At 40.2% G+C, this 21745-nt stretch overlaps 2 protein-coding genes across 4 annotated transcripts; both read left to right on the top strand.

Annotated features, from left to right (window-relative positions):
- Positions 1-1652: 1652 nt before the first annotated feature.
- Positions 1653-3649, top strand: LOC133737557 (uncharacterized). Its single transcript, XM_062165085.1, has 4 exons — positions 1653-1920; positions 2044-2767; positions 3302-3363; positions 3483-3649. Exons 1-4 carry the CDS (start codon positions 1653-1655, stop codon positions 3647-3649), a joined length of 1221 nt encoding a protein of 406 aa, XP_062021069.1.
- An 11176-nt stretch (positions 3650-14825) lies between these two features.
- LOC133736584 (protein MITOFERRINLIKE 1, chloroplastic) lies at positions 14826-19352 on the top strand. 3 transcript variants are annotated; one of them, XM_062164127.1, is made up of 4 exons: positions 14826-16073; positions 17227-17456; positions 17537-17689; positions 17765-19352. In XM_062164127.1, the coding sequence occupies exon 1, from the start codon at positions 14870-14872 to the stop codon at positions 15977-15979; it is 1110 nt and encodes a 369-aa protein (XP_062020111.1). In that variant the 5' UTR covers positions 14826-14869; the 3' UTR covers positions 15980-16073; positions 17227-17456; positions 17537-17689; positions 17765-19352. The 3 variants fall into 3 exon arrangements, with proteins under 3 accessions (XP_062020111.1, XP_062020109.1, XP_062020110.1); XM_062164125.1 differs by having other exon boundaries at positions 17537-19352; XM_062164126.1 differs by lacking the exon at positions 17227-17456 and having other exon boundaries at positions 17537-19352.
- The last annotated feature ends 2393 nt before the right edge of the window (positions 19353-21745 follow it).

A 21745-nucleotide genomic window follows, 5' to 3' on the forward strand; every position in this document is an offset into this window, starting at 1 on the left:
TCATGCTAAATTAAGTAATTAACTGAGGAGCCTTTCGACCAAAAAAAAAAAAAACTGAGGAGCCAAACCTAGCTCAAACTTCATGCTTGTAGGCTTGTAAGTTTTGATAATGGCCAAAATGAAGGAACTTTTTTTTTTGTCAATTACAGAGTGAGCAATATATATATGGGCTCTGATGCGGCGGTTGGCGGCGGAGATAAGTCTACTGTGGCTGCTGTGCAGTGATTTCAACGAGATTGTGGATAGCAATGAGAAGTCTGGCGGTGGGGTTAGGAGGCTTGGGCAGATGCAAGCTTTCCGGGAGGCCGTTACAGATTGTTCTCTGATTGATATGGGGTTTTACGGCAGCCCGTATACATGGTCTGATCATCAGACAAAGGAACGATTAGACCGCAGTCTGTGGAACGTGGAGTTGAGCGATTTGTTCAGGCATTCATGCACTACACACCTCCACCCGAGTTCCTCTGATCATAGTCCACTCTTGATTGATATTTGTAATGAATCTATAACTCAGACAAGTCGGAAGAGGCATAGATTTCAATTTGAGTAGTTTTGGGCACGACATAGTGATTGTGAGGCTGTGGTTCAGAATGGATGGCAGGGGGCTACTGAAGGGGACCCTATGCAAAAGGTTTGTCAGCAAATTAAGAAACCAGGGAAGCAGTTGGCTACATGGCAGCGTAATACTTTTCTCTTTCGACAGACGGAGATGCGAGCTATTAGGGCGAGGCTGGATGAACTATTACAAGCCCCCTTTGATGCTGCAATGAATGTTGAGAAGCAGGAATTACATAGCAGGTTACAGGAGATGTTGACAGAGGAGGAAACTATTTGGAGTCAACGATCCAAGGCAATGTGGTTGAAAGAGGGAGATAGGAATACAACTAATTTTCATAGAAGAGCATCAAACAGGAGACAACGGAATACGATCAAGAGGTTGAAGAATGCAGATGGAGCTTGGGTAACGGAACCAGATGATATTGAGAATGTAGTGACTCAGTATTATCATCACCTGTTCTCTACGGAAGGCACAAATGAGGCAGCTTTGGAATTGATTTTGAATATTGTCCATCCCAAAGTTACATTTGAGATGAATCAGCAATTATTGGCAGCATATATAGATGATGAAATTCGGGCAGCATTATTTCAGATGCATCCTTCCAAGGCCCCGGGTCCGGACGGCATGTCTCCTTTCTTCTTCCAGAAGTATTGGGACATTGTTGGTAGTGATGTCTGTAGGGCAGTACATTCTTTTCTGGTTTCTGGAAATCTTATCAGAGAGGTGAACTTTACTCATGTCACTCTTATTCCCAAGGTGAAGGACCCAAAAGATATGACTGAGTTAAGGCCTATTAATTGCACTATGTAATGTGGTCTACCGAATTTGCTCTAAAGTGTTGGGCAATAGATTGAAGAAGATTTTGGGAGAGGTTATATCTCCACTAAAGAGTGCATTTGTACCTGGCTGATTGATCTCTGACAATACTTTAGTGGCAACTGAGGTGGCTCATTTTCTGCATAAGAAGAGAAGCGGGGAGGAGTATTTCTCTCTAAAACTTGACATTAGTAAAGCATATGACAGGCTGGAGTGGAATTTTTTGAGACAGATCCTTTTAAAGTTAGGGTTTGCAGAAGTGTGGGTGGATCTAGTGATGGCTAGTATCCAAACAGTCAGTTATTCCTTCTTAGTGAATGGAGAAGTTCGGGGTTATGTTCGACCATCTAGGGGTATTAGACAAGGTGATCCATTGTCACCTTATCTATTTATCTTATGTGCTGAAGGGTTGTCTTCTCTGATTGAGTTTTTTGCACAGCAGCAATGGATTCACAGTATCAAGGTTACTCCTACTGCACCGATTTTGCATCATTTATTGTTTGCAGATGATAGTTTTTTGTTTGGCTCTGCAACTGAAGAGGAATGTCAGCAATTCAGAAATATTTTATATGCATAAGAGATAGCTTCTGGGCAGAGAGTAAATCTACAGAAAAGCAATGTCGCTTTTAGTAAGAATGTTAGTATGGACAGGCAATTGTATCTGGCAGATATCCTTGGGGTGCAAAGGGTGGATAAACATGAGAACTATCTTGGCTTGCCTACCCATGTTGGAAGATCAAAGACAGCTGCACTCGCTTACTTGAAAGAGAAACTTACAAAGAAAGTCGTCAACTGGAGAGCCAAATTATTAAGCGGTGCAGGTAAAGAAATTTTAATTAAAGCTGTTACTCAAACCGTTCCAATGTATGTGATGAACTGCTATATGCTCCCTTTGGGTCTCTGTGATGATATGCATCAGTTATGTGCTGGTTTCTGGTGGGGGGATTCCGAGGAGAAAACTAAAATTCACTGGAGATCTTGGGAACGGTTATGTGTTTCTAAGAAGGAGGGTGGTATGGGCTTTAAGAACTTGCATTGGTTTAATAAGGCTATGTTGGCTAAACAAAGTTGGCGGTTGCTACAGAATCCAAATTCATTGCTAGCTAGATTGTATAAAGCTATTTATTTTCCTAATGATGAGTATCTCACAGCTGGTTTAGGGGATACACCCTCATTTTCATGGAGGAGCATTGTGGAAGCTAGGCAGGTGTTAGTACAGGGTCTCAGATGGCAGGTTGGGAATGGTGAGCGTATTGAGATATGGAATCATAATTGGATTCCAGATGTGTACCCCAGAGGGCCATCTTCACCTCCTCCGTATGATGCACCCCGTTTTGTTGAGGAGCTTATTGACCCAATTACTCGGAGTTGGGATGTAAATCTACTTGCCAGGTACTTTACCCAAACTGATATTGATTTGATATTAAGCATTCCATTGACAAGGCATGCACAGAGTGATAGACAAATTTGGCATTTTCACAAGAAGGGTTTCTTTACTACAAATAGTGCATACTTTGTTGCTCGTGATGTGGCTTTGGGTTTAATTTTAGCCCCCCCCCCCCCCCCACCACCTGTTGATTCTTATAAGGCAGTGTGGAAGGCAATATGGGATGCTAAAGTACCTAGCAAGGTAGCTTTACATGCATGGAAGACAGCGGTTAATATTCTTCCTACACGAGTGGGATTGAGTACTAAAGGCTATAATGGAGAGATGGGGTGTTTATTGTGTCCTCATACTTTGGAAAACAGTTTGCATGTTTTTGTTGATTGTCCATATGCACAGGAAGTTTGGCATAGAGTTGGGTTACAGCTGCCTACTGGGCCGAGCGACAATTTTATAGATTGGTTTTTGGGTGCAATCAATAGTTTGACAAAGGAGCAGGTAGCTAGGTGTTTGATGCTCTTGTGGGGGATTTGGAAAAACAGGAACAACCAATTATGGGAACATAAGAGACAACATGTATCTGAGGCTGTGTTGCTCACTATGGGTTGGTATGAGGAATTCAAAAAAGTAAATGTGCAGCCAACGGAGATTAGGAGACAATCGGTGAAATGGACAAGACCACAAGAGAATTGGGTGAAGGTTAATTGTGATGGTGCATTCCAGCCGGCAACAAGAAAGGGGGGGGTGCTGGAGTTGTGATCCGAGATGCTAATGGTGATTTTCAAGTTGGTGCTGCTAGACCTCTCCCTTTAGTAACGTCACCTTTCCATGCAGAATTGATGGCGTTAAAGGAAGGGATCAATTTGGCAGTGGCATTACAGAATGAGTAGGTACTGTTTGAATCTGATTGCTCTTTATTGGTTCAAGCTTTGCATTCAACTTAACCGGATTTATCTACAATGAGTATGTTGCTTGATGAGATTAGACTAGTGCTGCAAAATCATGGTGGTTATAGAATTAATTATGTACCAAGAGAAGCAAATACAGTAGCTCATGGATTTGCTTCTCATGCATGCTTTAAGAAATAGTGATAGTCAAACTTGGTTTGTCATAGCTCCCGAATTTATAAGGGATGCCATTAGAAACGATTGTAATCGTTAATTGATTCAATGAAATTTCTTTTCAAAAAAAAAAAAAATATATATATATATATATATATATTACATTGGAGGAAATCAAACTTAACCCAATTCTAAACCCCTTTCCTAAATAAAGAGTAAAAAATTAATGGGAGAATTTTTTAAACAATACATGAACTTTCGGCCACTGATAATTAAGGTTCCTCAATTTAGACACAAACCCGACCCAATTATTGTATCTGCTGTTAATAACACCGTTAACCTTATGTCATTTTTCATTTTTCAAAGGGTAGTTTGGTACCTCCCCTCCCCCCCCCCCCAACCAGCAACCCATATGGGAACTTTGACATTTTTGCTACTAAATTGATTATTACAAAATCTCTCCTAATTGATTCACCAACACTAGGATGTCTAACCTTAATTGCAACTACTATGGGCTTCACCTGTTGACCAGGGTATCGAAATTTCAAAGTAGCCCGATGCACTTGAGCAATACACCCAGATGCTACTGGTGTCTCTTCAAAAATTTCAGCCAGCCTGCAGCCAAATGATTTTCCAATAGTCTTCTTCGTGTAGGCAAAGCTATGTTGTTGGTGACGAAAAATTCCTTAGAGGATTTAGACTCACCAATGAATGCAGACTGGAGCGGGAGCTGATCAGGAACGATCGAGAAGCTTCCTTCGAGCTTGACTTGGAGTTTGACCACCAGCTTGAAGAGGAGGGGGGTACCTGCAGAAAACCCTCTGATGCCTAAGTCAGTAGCTTTCTTAGTTGAGTCAAGTCAAATGTGTCGGAATCAGATATCATACATGGTCGTCTTGCCCCCCCTGCTTATAGGTGTGAGGCGACTTGGGTCATAAGTCGTGATTTATTACCGCCTTTATACTTGTACTTGTTTTCGAGCTTTACGATCGTCATCATTGCCGCCCTTAATAACCGTCATCATTGTAGCATTTACAATCGTAATTATCACCGTATTCATGATCATATTTACTCGTATATTCATGTAATGGTTCAATCGTCATGATTGTAAGTCAAATTTATTGACCACCCCCACAATACCCCCAAATTTTCTCTCTGGACACTCGTCCTAAGAGGAAATTTCTAAAATCTGGCCCTAACCTGAGCCCAACTCAGAGGTCCTCTCTTTTTTGACGACGTACGATCTTCTTCTCCTTAAGTGTTCAACGCGGTCGCCTCCTTGAGAATTTTCCTTTTCGAGTCTACGCCTCCTCGAAAGTTCGCTTCCTAGAGCTTTCGCCTCTTCGAGAGTTCACCTCCTCGAGAGTTTTTCTTCTTAAGTCTTCATCTCTTCGAGAGTTCACCTCTTCGAGTGTTTTTCTTCTTGAGCCTTCATCTTCGTTTCTTCGAGAGTTTCTCTTGAGCCTTCATCTGTTCAAGAATTTGTCCCCTCGAGAGTTCACCTATTTGAGAGTTTTTCTTCTTGATCCTTCACCTCTTCGAGGATTCGTTCCTCAAGAGCCTTTTTATTCCCCATCTTGTCCTTTGTTTTTCTTTGTTGTGAACTTATAAGCACAGGAAGAAAAATAATTCATTGCCTATATATCACTGCCGCCCTTACTAAGGACCAGTGTTTACAAGAAGTTCAAATAATAATGAAAAAAACGAGTACATCCAAAGCACAGAGTTCGAAACTAAACCGTATATATTGAATTCTTGGGTTGCTTCTCAAGGCGAAGAGTTAGTCTCTGCATGGGATACAATGTTGCCCCCGCTTCAACTTCTCAAGGCGAAGAGTAAGTCTCTCTATGGGACACAGAGTTGCACCTATTTCCTTTCGAGTCTGATAGACAACATTTATTCATTTTGGCCACCGGCCTCAGGTATCTATTTCGGCCACCAACATCATATATTCATTTCAGTCACCGACCTCACACATTCCTCTTGGTTCCTCTTGGCCACTGGCCACACACATGCATTTCGGCAACCGGCCTCATGCACTCCTCTCGGCACCGGCCTCACACATACATTTGGCCATAGGCTTCCTGCATTCATTTCGGCCAACGGCTTCACACATATTTTTTGGCCACCAGCCTTGAGTTCACATTTTGGCCACCGGCCTCATGTATTATTTTCGGTCACTAGCCTTGCGTTTACATTTCAGCCACCGGCCTCATAAGTTTGTTTCGGTCACCGGCCTCATAAGTTTGTTTCGGCCACCGGCCTTGTGTTTACATTTAGGTCACTGACCTCATGTATCCATTCTGAAATGTGACGCTTATTCCGTCGGTAAGCGAACAATATTTCAGGCATTTCGGCCATGAGCAGCAAGCGAAATTTAGAAAAACGATTTCTACAAGAAAGAACATTAGTCTACATTTTCGGGATTTTTCCCTTTCGATGCAGAAAACCCTCCGATGTCTAAGTCAATAACTTTCTTAGTTAAGTCAAGCCAAATGAGTCGGAATCATATATCAAAACTGATCGTCTTGCCCCCTACTAATAGGTGTGAGGCGACTTGGGTCATTGGTCGTGATTTATTACTGCCTTTATACCTATACTTATTTTCGAGTTTTATGATCGTTATCATTGCCGCACTTAATAGCCGTCATCAATTGCAGCATTTACAATCGTAATTATCATCATATTCATGGTCATGTTTACTCGTATATTCATCATATCATTATTGACCACCCCCACATATGTTCAGGAGCTTTGGTATGAAGCTCGGAAAGCTTGGTGCATATATCTCTGGGGAAGAGTCAGCCAAGTTGACGAACAATGAATGTCAATTTCACGTGAATTAAAGGCCAAAGCATCTTCGCATTTCCACAACCAGGTGAGAAACTAAAATTTATCAGTTCGTTTGAGACGACAATCGACGTCAAAACACTTCGAGCCAATCTGTGGTTGCACATCCACAGAAACATGTCCTTCATCGCCCCTAACCTCATGGGTATTTTCTTCCAATTCTCTCTCTCTCATTGTCCGTCAAAGAACCAAAAATTTATTTGGTTATTTATTCTTATTTTCAATCGGAAACGTTGATCCAGATCCGGTCGAATCTGGAATACCTCAAGTTATGTCGTCATCGTCCTCCTCGGCGCCGATCGCCTTATTCAGAAATCCGAATCCACTCGGTATGGGTCGATAACTTCTATGACTGGCTGAATCTAATCCAAGTCGGCCTGACTCTCTCGGACCGCAGCGGGAATTTGCCGGATTTAGGATCAGAGAACAAGTATATTTGGGAATTCAATTTCAGAACAAGAACAGTATATGGATAAGTACTATATATTTATATGTGATCTTGTTTTGGTGTTTTGTCTGTACTAGTTTTGAAAACAAAAAAACAAAGAGAACATATGAAGAAGACAGAGACAGACCTTCAAGAGGTGAAATGAAAAAAAGAAATAAAAGAGAGGAAAAAAATAAATTTTAAAAAAGAGTAAGTGAGGGCATAATAGACATTTTCAGCAACTTTAACAGAAAATTTTGACGGCAGAGACCAATTGGGTGGAAATTGAGAGTTCAGAGACTTTTTAGGTTAAATTCGAAGGTCATAGACTGAAATGATGAAACTCTATAAGTATAGGGAGTAAAGGATATTTAATCCAAAAAAATTTCCCAAATAATTAATGGCATTGCAATACTGTTTTTCTATGGATATGCCTAACTTTGACAAATAATGTTTTTTAGGGTCAAATTAAAAAATGTAAATTAAGTGATATGAATATATGCAAGTGGATGCACTTTGCAGGACCCAAATAACGGTGATCTGTCTGCCTTATTCCTTACATATATGAACTTTCCTCTTTGTTTTTTCGATACATACTTCCCTCTTTGTTTGGTTATATTTAAAGATCAAAATTAACTTTAAATTTAGTATATTCACTTTGGAGAAAAATATTCCGCTTAATCGTAAATATCAGTATGAAACAACATTTTTCAAAAGTATAAGTAACAAGATTATGAATTAAATTAGGATCAGAGAACAAGTATATTTGGGAATTCAATTTCAGGGTCTGTTTTGGTGGTGGTCGAGGTTTTCGAAAGGATCTGCTTGTTCTAGGATTCTGGTGGACGGGTCTTGGTGCTGTGAATCGAGGCAGATCAGTCGTAGGTTTCGTCGGACTGGTACCGCCGTGCCTGGGGTTTGGGTGAAGGGCTAACACGGCGGCGTTGGACGATTGCTGGCGGGTTAGCAGATCGGATTCTCATCTAGTCTGGGTGCAGTCGAGGTCGAGGCGATCGACAATCGGAGTTGGAGGTCTACCGATCGGTAGGCACTGGTGTGGTAGTGCAGTGATGCTTCTGAGGATGGCTGTCTGAGGTGGACGACCCCCGGACAGGGCGGAGACGGTAGCAGCGACAGGCTGGCGGCGACATGATGCTCAGGCCAGCATCTTTGCTTGGGTTTGGGCCTCTGGGCCTGGGCCTGGATCAAATGGACCTAATCTCTCTTGGGCCTGTTTCAGTAGGTTTGAGAAGTGGGCTTGGGTCATTGGGCCGCTCCAACTTGGGATGGTTGAGTCTGCTACAGTTGCTTTGGACAAGAAGAACAAGACCAACCTGTTGCCGAGGTTGTTGGCTCCTAAAGAGGCTAAGGATGGTGCTGGCTCCAACCCTAAGGGGGAGGAGCTAGTATTTTCCTAAATCTCTGCTATTAGACATCTGGTTACAAGCCTTGTAGAGTTAGAGTAATCTCTATGTGTTGTTCTAAGATGTTTCTAGTTGTTATTTGTACCACAATGGCATGCTGGCAAATTAGACTGGATGAATGATTTTGCCTTAGAATAGCGAGGTTGTTTTTGCTCGTTGTAGGCTTGCTTTCCGGCGAGCGTCCCTTTAGACTCTAATGAGTTTAGTATTGGCTTAGATAGGTTCTCCGGATTTCACCGGATTCTTATGTAAGTGCATGTTAGACTCTGGCCTGTATTCATGGCTTTGATATCTAATAAAATCAAATCCTTTCAAAAAAAAAAAGATTATGAATTATATAATATCTCTTTATTACGAGAAAGAATTATATGTTTTCTTGATTGTCTAAAATTTGGCCACATTTTTGACATTGGCCAACAAATTCTGAGGTTCCCTTGCATCTGCACTCTTTTGATGCGCAAATTATCCCACTATCACTGTTCTTTGACAATATTTTTCCAACGGTGATCACATTTCGTGTTAAGTTCGATAGTAGGCTGATGATAAAATTTGTTGTCGCAATTTTGCTAAAGATGGTTATTTTGGCGGCAATGGAAGCAGTACATAGGCATATAGCTGGTGGTGGCTTGGTCGATGGTCTTCTTTGGGAGTTTTTAATTATATTAAGCCGTTTATTTTGTTGCTATCATATTTTAAGCGTATCATTATATTGTAAGTTAACACTATTATTAAATTAACTAGACGTCCTTGCTAATTATATATGAAATAGTATTGAGGCAGCAGTGTGTACCCTATCCTATATAGATAATCTAATATTATATCTAATTAATATCCGTAATATATGTGTGGAAAATTCTTCAATCTAGGATTCTAGAATATCTAGCTCTTAATTTCAAACACCTCCGGCCAAAATTAACATGTTTTCAATTTTGTGCTAGATTAAATGATTCCATTATCGATCCAGTGGTCCAAGTACATAGTAAGTTTCCAATTTGGGATGATGGTGATACTTCAATTTTTCTGCATTATTGAGTAGTTTGCTGGTTTTCTGGTTGTGTGCTGTTATCTTTAATTTGAATTAACTTCTTTATTAAAAGTGAAACACATGTAGTAGTAGCTAAAAGAACAATGACCTTGATGGTATTAGCCCTCCCACTCATGCCTCTTCTGCTTACCTTGATGACCTTGATGGTATAACCCGGCAAAGAAGAATCTCTGCCAGGCATGATGATAGGCCAAGCTAGTTAGCCTTCTTTTCTGTTTCTTTGTTTCTGGGTCTTTTGACCCCTTACTTACCAAAAAAAAAAATAAAAGAACAAGATTCCATTATGGAGGCACAGACACAATGTTCTGGCTTTTAAGCCTTTTATTGTTGGTAGAGAGAAACACAATCAAATGCGCACCAAACTCCAAAAGACAAGCAGACAAAACCTCAGTTTAACCATAGTTTGCCATAATGCCCTATTGATCACTCTCTTTCATTTAGGGCACGTCTTAATTCATTTTCTTGATACACCTTCCATCTTTTCCGTTGTCTCTTTTTTTCTTAAGGTTTCCTCTGCCCTTTCCTCTCTTTTCCTTCTCTTCCTGCCTTCCCGGCCAACTGCTCCGAGCCGCCCAGTCGCTCAGGTTTTTGGTGAGTCACGGGTAAGGGTTAACTGAAACGGTCGGGCCATGCATGGAAGAATCTCCCTCTACTTGCAAAGCCTTATTAATTAGTTCGCAATAATAACATGATGCCTCTATATCCAAAGCAGTTGCATTCTTCAGTAGAATAACTATGCATGCGTATCCAAGATAATGACAGAACCTAACACGATAAGACGGATAATACTTTAGCTAGGTTTAGGTTTGTAACTGGATCAGGAAAATCCAGAAATACGGTAAGTGGATAAAAAGAAGGACCACCGTTTGTCATACGGCGCAGGCACAGCTAACAGTACCTATACCAGGAAATCCAGACACCATGGACGAAGCTTTTGGCAGAGTACTTTGCCTCTGAAAGTTACTGGCTGACGTACATCACGATCAATCGATTAAAGAGAACGAGCAGCATGACGTAGCAATTTCAGTAACTTCATCTGCAATTCGGACTTTCAGTAATGAAATACATGCCAGCTAGGTTTTTTATTTGCGTAACTGTAACTATAACTCTGAACTGAATTTAGGTGTTTTAATATATAGGAAAGGTGTTAGTATTAAATATATATTGGCATTCCTTATTTTAACAAAACAACTCTACCCTTTAAGCCTAAGAGTTAGAAGCACAAGTATGAAGCCCAAGACCATGTTGTTTAATTGCAATCTTCTTCTCTATTGTGGTTGTGTTGCTGTCGAAGACCAAGTTTGAAGAACAGTTTAATTGCAGCTTGCTTCCCCATTATGGCTTGCTGTCTTGTCGAAGATCAAGGTTAAAAAATAAAAGACATTCTTCATACTCATGGCCAGTGGTGTAGCTAGAAATTTCATTTAGGAGGGTCAAAACATAAATAGATATTACATTGAAAAAAAAAAATCATAATAATTGCTCCATGTAAAATCTTTAAATAGTTGACTTATGCCTAGCTTTATAAATTACCTTATTAGATTGATTTATTGGAGAATATCGATTATGATTTCCTCTGTATTAATAGAAATTGAAAAAGGAATGTATCAAACATTAAAGGCAAAATAGCCAAATTACCCCCTGATTTTTCCCATGGCTGCCGATTTATCCCATGACATTTCAATTTTGATTATCTACACCCTCACTTTTCTAATTGTTGCCAATTTACACCCTATCGTTATTTTTTGGACTTTCCATCCAATTTTCCGTTAACTTGGTTAGCACGTGAGGGCCTTTTTCATCTTTTCAACTATCATAAAAAAAATAAACAAACCAACACATGGTTAAAGAAATAAAAAAATACAAAACTGTTCTTCGTTAAAAGAATGAAAAAAAAAATTGCCCTTTGTCGCTTCTTCATTGTACATCTCTTCTTCTTCTTCACTCCCTTTATTTCAAGGTTAGTTATTAGCTTGCAACTGATCGCTTAATTAATATTTGCTAGTCACATCAAATGATTGGATGGTCATATCACTCAAGGAGAAATTAACCATCTTTGATCATTTAGGTTTCTGGTTTTCTTTTTCTTTGAAGGCCAGACTGGATTAATATTTCAAACATTCATATGAGAATTTGATCTTCCATGTTTCCAATTGGAGGGGTTTGTATTGTGTATAAGATTGAGGAGCCATCGAACAAACTAAAATATTTATATGTATGGAATATGAAAATTAAAATTACAGCAAGCATGTGAAGGTCATCTTGATTGATCCAAGTTGGGATTGTGTTATATTGATCTCGATAAAAGGAACATAGAGGAAGAGGTCATGCTGAGAAGAAGATAATTGAGAGATAGACAGAGAAGAAGAGGAGAGGATGAGGAAAAAAAAAACAGTTGTGGGAGACGAATAGCAATATTTTTTTAATTTTTTAACAAAGTAATTTTGTATTTTTTTTCTTGATTTATTAATATATGAGGGTAATATTGGAATATTAGAGGCAAAAAAATTTACAGTTGGCCGGGGTGTACTAAGATTTTTGTTCGGTACAAATAGCAACACTCTTTTTTTTTTTTTTTGGGTGACAATTGCAGAGACGAAAAGACCTCTCACGTGCTAACTAAGTTAACGGAGAAATTGGATGGAAAGTCTAAAATTTAACTGTAGGGTGTAAATTGGCAACATTTAGAAAAGTGAGGGTGTAAATAATCAAAATTGAAATTTCAGGGGGTAAATCGTCAGTCATGAGAAAAGTTATGGGATAATTTGGCTATTTTGCCAACATTAAAACCGGAAAGTAAAGAGATAAAATTATGCATTTAATTGGGTTTTGTAAAGTTGAAAAAGCATTATTGTCATTTGTTAGGACTTAATTAGGAGGGTCATTATAATATTATATTATATTTTTATATAGAAAGTTCAACTAATAAACAATTAAGATGAAAATATGAGAAGGGTTAGCTGACCATTCTTGGCCCCCTCTCCCTACGCCCTTGCTCATGGCTCAGGTAAGCTCATGCATAGCATATGAAGGTTCTTAAATTGCCACAAAGTTATGGGTTTTTCAATGGCTTCCATTCTTGTGTCAGCCATGATTAAGAGATTTGGGTGTTGGCTTCTAAAATTGGTTTTTCCAATTGAAATTAGGGGTATGGGTTTACCTTTGCAATCTGAAATTAATTAAGGTTATGGTTTTACCTACTCCAACTGAGTTTAAGGGGCTCTTATGTGAACTGATTTTCTTCCTCCTCTATATATATAGAAAGTTTGTTCCTTCTTTGATTTATTGAAAATAGTTTTGGAATTCAATCCCTTTGTTATTCAAGAGTTATTCTCTCTGGTTTTCTGTTTTTAAAAGTGTCTTGTTCCATGTTGAAAACAATTTGAAAAACACAAACCATTCATTCATGCATATTCATCTCTTGCATCCTATGAGGTAATTTGGGTACTACAAACTTCAAAGGTGAAATCTCCAAGAAGAACTTGCTGCATTCATAGCTTATGTCTTTGCTGAGATTTTTAGGTGTATCACTTGTGTAAATAGTTACCAAGGAATGAGTTCACACGGTCTAGTAAGTTAGTCTAGTAAGGATTGCCACGGTCAGTGCAATCCTTGTGTTGTAAACTTGTAATTTGTTTTCCATTAGTGATTTAGTTTTAGTCTTTCAAGAGTTGAAAGCCACGCATATGTTTTCCCTCGATAAGGTTTTTACTGCATTAACAAAAATTTGTGTTTATTACTGCTTTAGTTGGCTTGTTTGATTTAACGTTCATTCTAATCAATATCAATACTCATAATTGATCATCCACTTGCAATCCCTGAAAAAATCAGGCTCCATCTAGGATCCTTCAAAAGGAATAGAACCCGTGAAGCAAGAAACAACTTAGACTACTTGATACCAAATGCTCACACTGGTTCTCTGGTACATGGCTCGATCGAACGTGTAGTGGGTGCACGATCAGTGATAATGAAAGTATATATGTTGTGATGAGAAATATCATTGTACACCAACTTAATTATAGTGAATTATTTCATTGTTGTTGGCATTAATATTTAGAATACGGTTAAACACTAGAAAATGAGTATATCCTCCTAACATGCACATTTTGCAGATCGAGGCAAGGAGGACAATATTGACGAGTTATGAGTAATTAGCCGGGCAGCAAATTAACCTTGCTAATTATTTAACATGAAATGTTAATAAGTTGGACAGTGAGAATATGAAGTGTTGTTCTAAATTGGTGTGTTGATTTCACGATCTATCAATTTTCAATTGATTTTATGTTGGATAGCCAAATTTCTTTATCATGTATTTGAAAAATTCAAAACATGACACGATGTTATGCTAAACAATTATTAGACTTCAAACATTAATAAAAGGATAGGTACATGTGATCGAAACATATAACTCATTAGTTAGAATTCCCTCCCACTATACATGTACACATGACAAAATAAGACTCGAAAAGTTATAATACTTGAACAGTGCCGCATGGAAGGATTTCTTTGTTCTCACATAGAGAAACTCATGTCTGTATGAAATGCATGCCACATAGTGAACTTAATACACCACCATTTAAATCGATCAACCATATGTATTCTCCACTTCAATTACTATTGTATGATTTTAATGATGCAGCAGATCCCACACTAGCTATCTGCTAGTACGTACCACATATATTATGTGGTTCCTAACATAAACACATATCTTTCGTCCATTGATTCTTTTCCAATGGAGACTACTGGCAAACAGAATTGTCGAGTTTATGTTGATGTCCATATGTATAAAACACAATATTGACCAAGAAAATAATCAAAATATATAACCTTGGCATCGAGTGATTAGGCCTCACTGCTTACCAGGGTATATTGGTGGGGATATAGCATTCTCTTTTATTGAATCCCGACTTGATCTTGATCGGATGTTACGATAATGATCTAGTAATTTTGGAATCATATAATGTATTGGGAATCCGAACAACTTGTGAACTTGTGGAAAGAAAAATAAACTTGATGGTTCCAATTAACAATCATTTTTCGTGGTCCAAGGCATAAACGTGGATGTCCCAAAGGTGTTTCGATCTCTTCATCTTTTTTTTTGAATCTTTTCACAACAACGTTAAGATATGTCTATGGATCAACAAAAACAAAACCAAAATATCGGCCCATATATGGCCATCACAAGCCCACTAACAACATCTAATGCTACACGCCGTACAGCAACAGAAACGACACCGTATCTATCCCATTTCCACGGTGCTTAAGATGACACCAAGATAGGAAAGGAAACTCGAGTCCCAGCCATGGAGAGCAGACTCTCCGCCTCTCTAGGCCTCCCCTCTCCAAACCCAGGCCACCACCATTCTCAAACCTCCGATGACTTCCACAACCTCTTCACCCACTTCGCCTCCCCAACCACATCTCACATCCCATTCTTCGCCTCCACCACCACCGCCACCAAATGGGCCTCCAACACCCGCCCGCCCAAGGCCAAGTCCATAATGAAGAACCTCTCCGTCTTCGAGCGGGCCCTCATCGGCGCCGGCGGCGGAGGCATCGCCGGAGCCTTCACCTACTTCTGCCTCCACCCCCTCGACACCATCAAGACCAAGCTCCAGACCAAAGGCGCCTCCGAAGTCTACGCCAACGCCTTCGACGCCGTCCTCAAGACCTTCCAGACCAAGGGCGTCCTGGGGTTTTACAGCGGCATCTCCGCCGTCATCGTCGGCTCCACCGCCTCCTCCGCCGTCTACTTCGGCACCTGCGAGATGGGGAAGTCGTTTCTCTCCAAATTACCCAACTACCCCCCGATCCTCATCCCTCCCACCGCCGGCGCCATGGGCAACATCGTCTCTTCGGCCATAATGGTGCCCAAGGAGCTCATCACGCAGCGGATGCAGGCCGGGGCCAGAGGCCGGTCCTGGCAGGTGTTGCTGAAGATCCTCGAAAACGACGGCGTTTTGGGCCTCTACGCAGGCTACTCCGCAACCTTGCTCAGAAACTTGCCCGCCGGGGTCTTGAGCTACTCTTCCTTCGAGTACCTGAAAGCCGCGGTCCTGAGCAAGACGAAGCAGGCCCAAATGGAGCCCATTCAGAGCGTGATTTGCGGCGCCTTGGCCGGAGCTATCTCGGCCTCCATTACGACGCCGTTGGACGTTGTGAAGACGAGGCTGATGACTCAGAATGTGAATAAGGTGGCTGCTTTCGTGCAGAGTGGGGTTTCGGAGACGGTGAAGCAGATTCTGAAAGAAGAAGGGTTGGTGGGATTCACAAGAGGAATGGGGCCGAGGGTTCTTCATAGTGCCTGCTTTTCGGCATTGGGCTACTTTGCTTTCGAGACGGCTAGGCTTGCGATTTTGAATGAGTATATCAAGAGGAAGGAGTTGCAAGAAATTGGTGATGCTCCGGCTTGATGATGTTTTTATGGGGTTTGAAATCTTCTCTTCCATATATCCCTTTTCGATTTTCGTTCTCCTTCCTTCTTCTGCTGGTTACATTTTATTCATAGTAAGTGAATTCTTGTTGCAATTTTCACTATCGGTTCATTTTCATTTTCTATGAGTAGAACCATTACCTCATTTTGTAATTCCAATAGGTACTATATATATATAAGTTCCTTCTTTTTAATGAAATGTTTACGGTAATAAAGGTCCTAATGCCTATCAATAATTCAATCTCATTACATTTATGACTCTGTATGCTTAAGTAAGAAGCATTTGTTTCCTCTTTTCTTTACTTGAGTAGCTTTGTCCATAGATGCTTAATTTACCTCAGGGAATGTGACTTTGTATTTCTGGATTCCTGGTTATTTTAGTAAGAGAGATATGGGTAAATGATTATCATGGCAAACGATTGAATTCGACCTCAGGGCCTTGTGATGTGTGGACTGTAGATGTCTTATAGGGAACTAATTAACCTGATTATATTCAAAACAGTTGTCAATGGTACAATTTCCTCATTATCTTTAATTTGCCGTACCAAATTAATTAAGGATCTTTCCAAATGGATTGCCCCGAACAGAAGAAGAAAAGAGTCAAACAGAAGAGTCTTCAGTTTAATTGATTCCTTAGCTGATCTCCTGCTCTCCTTTTTATATTCTCTACCTCTTCCCATTAATCTGCATTATATCTCTAATTACATTACCCTCTCAAGGAACACCTTTCTTTTCCAGTTATGTACTTGTCTGCCATTTGTTATGCATGTAGAAAATTTAATACGGTATTTGTGTCATTTTTTAGATCAGTGAAATAGTATTCAAGTATTTACTATCTTTGGGGAATATTGCTCTCAACCAAAAGTTTGGCAAATTGCTTACATAGTATTTTGGACAAAACTAATTGCATGTAATCAGTTTCTAATGGCTCTGAGTAGTTAAAGAGCATCATAGTCTAAGCTACCTGATTGTGTTATACAAACAACTATATATAGATAGGCCTACTGTTGTGTATGGTCAATGTCTTATAGAAAACTAATTAACATAGTTGTTTGGTACAATTTCATCATCTTCGATGGTATATTTTATCTTTTATTAGTAATGCAGCACATATTTCTGTGGAGCTATGAACTTTTGTAGGATTTGATACTGTAATAATAATAATCAAAAATGGAAAAGTAAAATTTATTTCATTTTCCCTTCGGGAATTTTCCAAAACTTGAAAAGGCTGAACTCTTTTTCCAAAACTGGAGCTCTTTAGAAGAACATGGACTTCCTTCACTGTCCTATTGTTAAACTATGCTTCTTCTATCTGGTGCGTGGATGAATTTTATTACGTGCATCCCTCCTACTCCCATCCCAGAAAACAAAGAGGGCCTATGATGAAGCCTTCAAAAAAGCACTCATAGTGCAATGGTGGGGAGCTGCCTTTACACAATGACCCAGTATGGCTATAGGTATTCTTGCATGATTAATTGTTGAGTTAATTTATGTCTTATAAACCTCGCCTGATGATTACTTTCTTTCTTGGTTGTAGGCATGAAACTGAGCTTATCCAAGAAACTATCAAGACAGTGCTGTAACAAAATACTCCTGCATTCAAATTGTGGTCGTTCTAAAAAGAAGTCATTGGAATTGATTTCAGTCTAAAGATGGTGCATTTTATATGAGGAATCGTGGGACATTTGGGGTACGTATCCCCTTGCTAGAGTTCCTTGTAACCAATTTCCCATAATTTAGAGTTTACTTGGTAATTTCTTGCCAGTGTCAAGAGAGGTTTTCTGCAACACATGGTCATCTGCAAAATCAACTTCTTTCCTCAATCTTGAAGGAAAATGTTATGGAACTACTAAAAGGTTCTCGTTGATCAATTAAAACAGCTGGGAAAATTGGCCAGAAAGACTACTTGGTTTGGGGAGTAAATTGTCTATTCAACCAGAAATAAACATTTTGGGGAAGGTGATACAGAGAAACCGTATTGTCAGCTAATCAATTGGGAAGCTTTCAGAAAATCTGCCTGCGGAAGGTTGTGATTTGGGATTGTGTAATGCTGCTTGAGGGTGTGAATTTCAACAAAAGGTTGATGATGAAGAACCTACCAAACTAGTTCAGTCGAACAACAATTTTGTTTGCCAAAGTTCAATCCAACGAAGATGTACAACTTGCAAGGGATTTTTAAGTTTGAACGTGAATTCTTCTCTTAAATACGTGCAAGTACATTGACTACATTCTGACCTAATTATGCTCCATTCAAGGTTTCTGCTGGCTGCAGAAGGGGGATTGACCACGCGCATCTGCCCTGCTGCTTGGTATCCCAAAAGTCTTTGTTTCTGTATTTGCCATCTTGCAGTTACTGTTAAAATGCTTTGGGTGGTTTTGGGCTCATCCTTACTGTAAACTCTGCTATAAGGTACAGGTTGGTTTAGAGAACACTCTAAATCCTCTCATCAGCATGACAGGACTCTGTTATAGCTCTGCAAGAGTGGAGCCAGGGAACACAAGATTGTTTTGACTTGATGTTGATCTAAATCTATGTCTTGTGTGTCACGAATCAGCAACTATGGATACTGAAGGAGGCTAATTTCTATACCTTCAAGTAAATTATATGAAGAATATGAAGTAGAGCAGCAAATTTATGTACAGTTGGTCGACAGACAAACATTTAACATGATCACGGAGGGAGTAAATAATGGTCACCACCACTGGCTGGTTATTAGAGCGCTCTCTGATTGTCGGAAGAGCGGATTGTTATTATTTCTCAGAGATAGAAACAGGGTGTGAATGAACAGGTATTCTCATATGGAATGGCCTTCCTAGGTTGCTGAAATGCCACTGGCTGCTTAACAAATGATGCATACATGGGTAAGGCTTAGCCGCTGTTTGAATCTGAGACCAGATAGAGGACTCATATGTTGCTCAAGTCTAAGATGTATTCTGGGTTTGAACAAAGGTCACTATCAGAAAAAAGTGGGAGAATTTAAGAAACATGGAATGCAGTCTTCAGTTTATGGGGCGAAGCATTGAGGATAACTGGCAAAGCAGTGGTCTTGACGATAATGCTTGCGAAGAGAAGAAGCTTGCCACTTCTGGAGTACAAATAACAGATTAGTATTCTACTGTTACCACATCAGTCCATCCTTTTTGACATCAGTCCATCCTTGGCCTGTCAAAAACCAAAAAAAGGAAATAGAAACTCAGAAATGCTTGTACGGTCAATTCCCAGTTTCTTGTTCTTTTTTTAGTTCCTGCCTTCTTGGTTATTTTTCTATCTTGTACCGAAGAGGTCAGGCCTCATAGCCTGTACTGTAATTTGCATCTTTAGTGCTAATAAGTGTTTCTTATGAAGTTTGATATGAATGGTTCCGTCTAGCTTTTATGAAGTATCTAGTTTTTTTTGTTTTTTTTTTTCTTTTGTTGTGCGACTAAAGCTCGAGATGTTGCAGAAGATTGAGTTTTAATGTGCCTTTACCAAACGAGGTTGTGTAGCCTAATTGTAATAGGGCTCTAATATTCTAAGATTAATTCTAGTAGGATTCTGTATTCCAACCAAACATGTGTAAACCTCTATTTTAGAGGTCTTTATCATGAATGAAATACAAAACGATTTCTTCCCGAATCATGTTCTCTTAAATACGTTATTAGCAACCCCGCACGGCCGCACCACGTCCAGCCTCGCCCTGCTACCTCCTTGCTGCCTAGTCTCGCACAACCCCTGCCCAGCTCGCCTAGCACCTGCACGCATAGCACAGCAAGCAGACTACGACGCCCAGCAGCTAGCCGCGGTCCCAGCATACCCAGCACCCTTGCGCTAGTCCTGCTCGCACGACAGCCCGCCTGCGTCGCATCTGCACGCTTCCCCTCGCTGCCTCACTGTTGACCACGCTGCTCGCGTACTGCACTCCTCCAGCCCTGCACACCAGCGCCCAACACCTCGCTCAAGCAGCCCAACGCTAGCAGCTTCTGCCGGACACAGCCCAGCAGCCCCTGCACGACGCCTGCGTATCCTCGGCCTCGCCAACAGCTTGTTTGCCTCGCCAGCAAGAAAGAAATTTGTTCCTGACCATTTATAAACATCATTGTTTTGGTTTAATCCAATAAATTCTTGGAAATCAATTTCTTGGCAGCGAATTACGCTTAGAAATTTATTTTGTTTTTCGAGGAAGCTTTTTTGAGCTCTGAAACTAACCTGTTCTTGTTTCCCTTCGCAGAATGTCAAACTTGAACAAGCTCGAATTTGCTCCATTGAACTCAACCGGTGTTGGATATCACAAATGAGTTCGTGATGTCCAGAATCATCTGACCGCCCAAGGGATCTTAGCATCGATCCAAGCGCCTAATCTTGATGTGATGGCGCAAAATGTCCCACCTATGGCTGTAACAAACAACGCCAAGGCACTCATTCTGATTACGTGCCATATGGACAAATCACTTCAACTTGACTATATGAATGAGTATAGTGCCAGAAACCTATGGGTTGCGCTTCAAGAACGTTTTGGGAATGTTTATGACTCCCTCCTTCTGGATTTGGAAGTGCAATGGCACAATTTCCGTTTCTCTGATTACAAGACTGTTATGGAGTTCAATTCGGAAGCTCTCCGCATCAGAACAAGTGATGTGGAAAGACTATCACAGAAGCTCAATTGATTGAGAAGACCCTCTCTACCTTCCCTGTCTCTACACTGATGGTTTCTAAGATCTATCAAATTGAAGTAAATGCGAGAAGGATCACAAGGTCACAACTATGTGTGTTGTTGAAAAACATGACAACATCGTTGTGAAGAATTATAATTTCCAATCCGTTGGCACTAAGGCTATCTCAGAGTCGAATTATAATGACGCCTATAAGGGAGGCCGTCGCGAGCGAAACCCTGAACATAAGGGTAATCACTTCGGACGTGCTGGTCCATATGATCACTCTGCTCTGGAAGGAAATCGCCGGAATGACCAGCGCAACAATCGCCGCTGCCGCGGACAGAGAGGAGCGGATGGCCATGGTGGAGTCGCCGCCAGCCTTAGGGGTCGTGGTTCTCGCGCGAATGCGCCTCAACCAAGGGAGAATCCTCCAACTCATAATGAAGTTTGTTTCCGATGTGGAGCATCTGATCATTGGGCCAAAATTTGCAAAGCACCTGAGAATGTAGCTGCTGCCTACAAGGCATATAGAATTGTAAGGGAAGCTCATCTCATGGAATATAAGATGAAGATGTCGAGCTGAAGGTTGGCGACTTCAAATCCGGCAATGAAGACATGGATATGGATGCCCAGGATTTTGATTAAAGTCTATTTATTTTCGAAGAACTATTGTAATGACATTTGCCATAGTTTTTTTTTTTTTTTAAGTTGCCATTGGTATGAACTCTTCTTCAAATAGGCTCATCCAAGAGTGGATACGATGTCTAGGCTAGAGGTGAGATATGGTACTTAAGCGAGCCTCGCTCCACCAACATCTCTTCTTTCTTACCTGGTCATGTTTAATTTGGAATTACCGGAAGAAGTTGAGTGACTACCTTTGTTTGCATAGATAGTTATTTTTTTGGATTAGGTCTTGTTTAAGAAACTTTGATATAGTTTGTTGACCTTATTGTTGAATAAAATTTAATTTTTTATTCTATCTCTCTCGATTCTACTTTAATTCGAGCATTTATTTATGGGAATGGACTCCAGAGAACTAAAATGTCTCGCGCGGATAGTGCAATTATGCACACTATATTTCGCCATTGGCAATTATGTTTAGAGATGTTGCCTA

This window comes from Rosa rugosa, chromosome 3 (assembly GCF_958449725.1).
Source record: "Rosa rugosa chromosome 3, drRosRugo1.1, whole genome shotgun sequence".
Lineage (NCBI taxonomy): Eukaryota > Viridiplantae > Streptophyta > Magnoliopsida > Rosales > Rosaceae > Rosa > Rosa rugosa.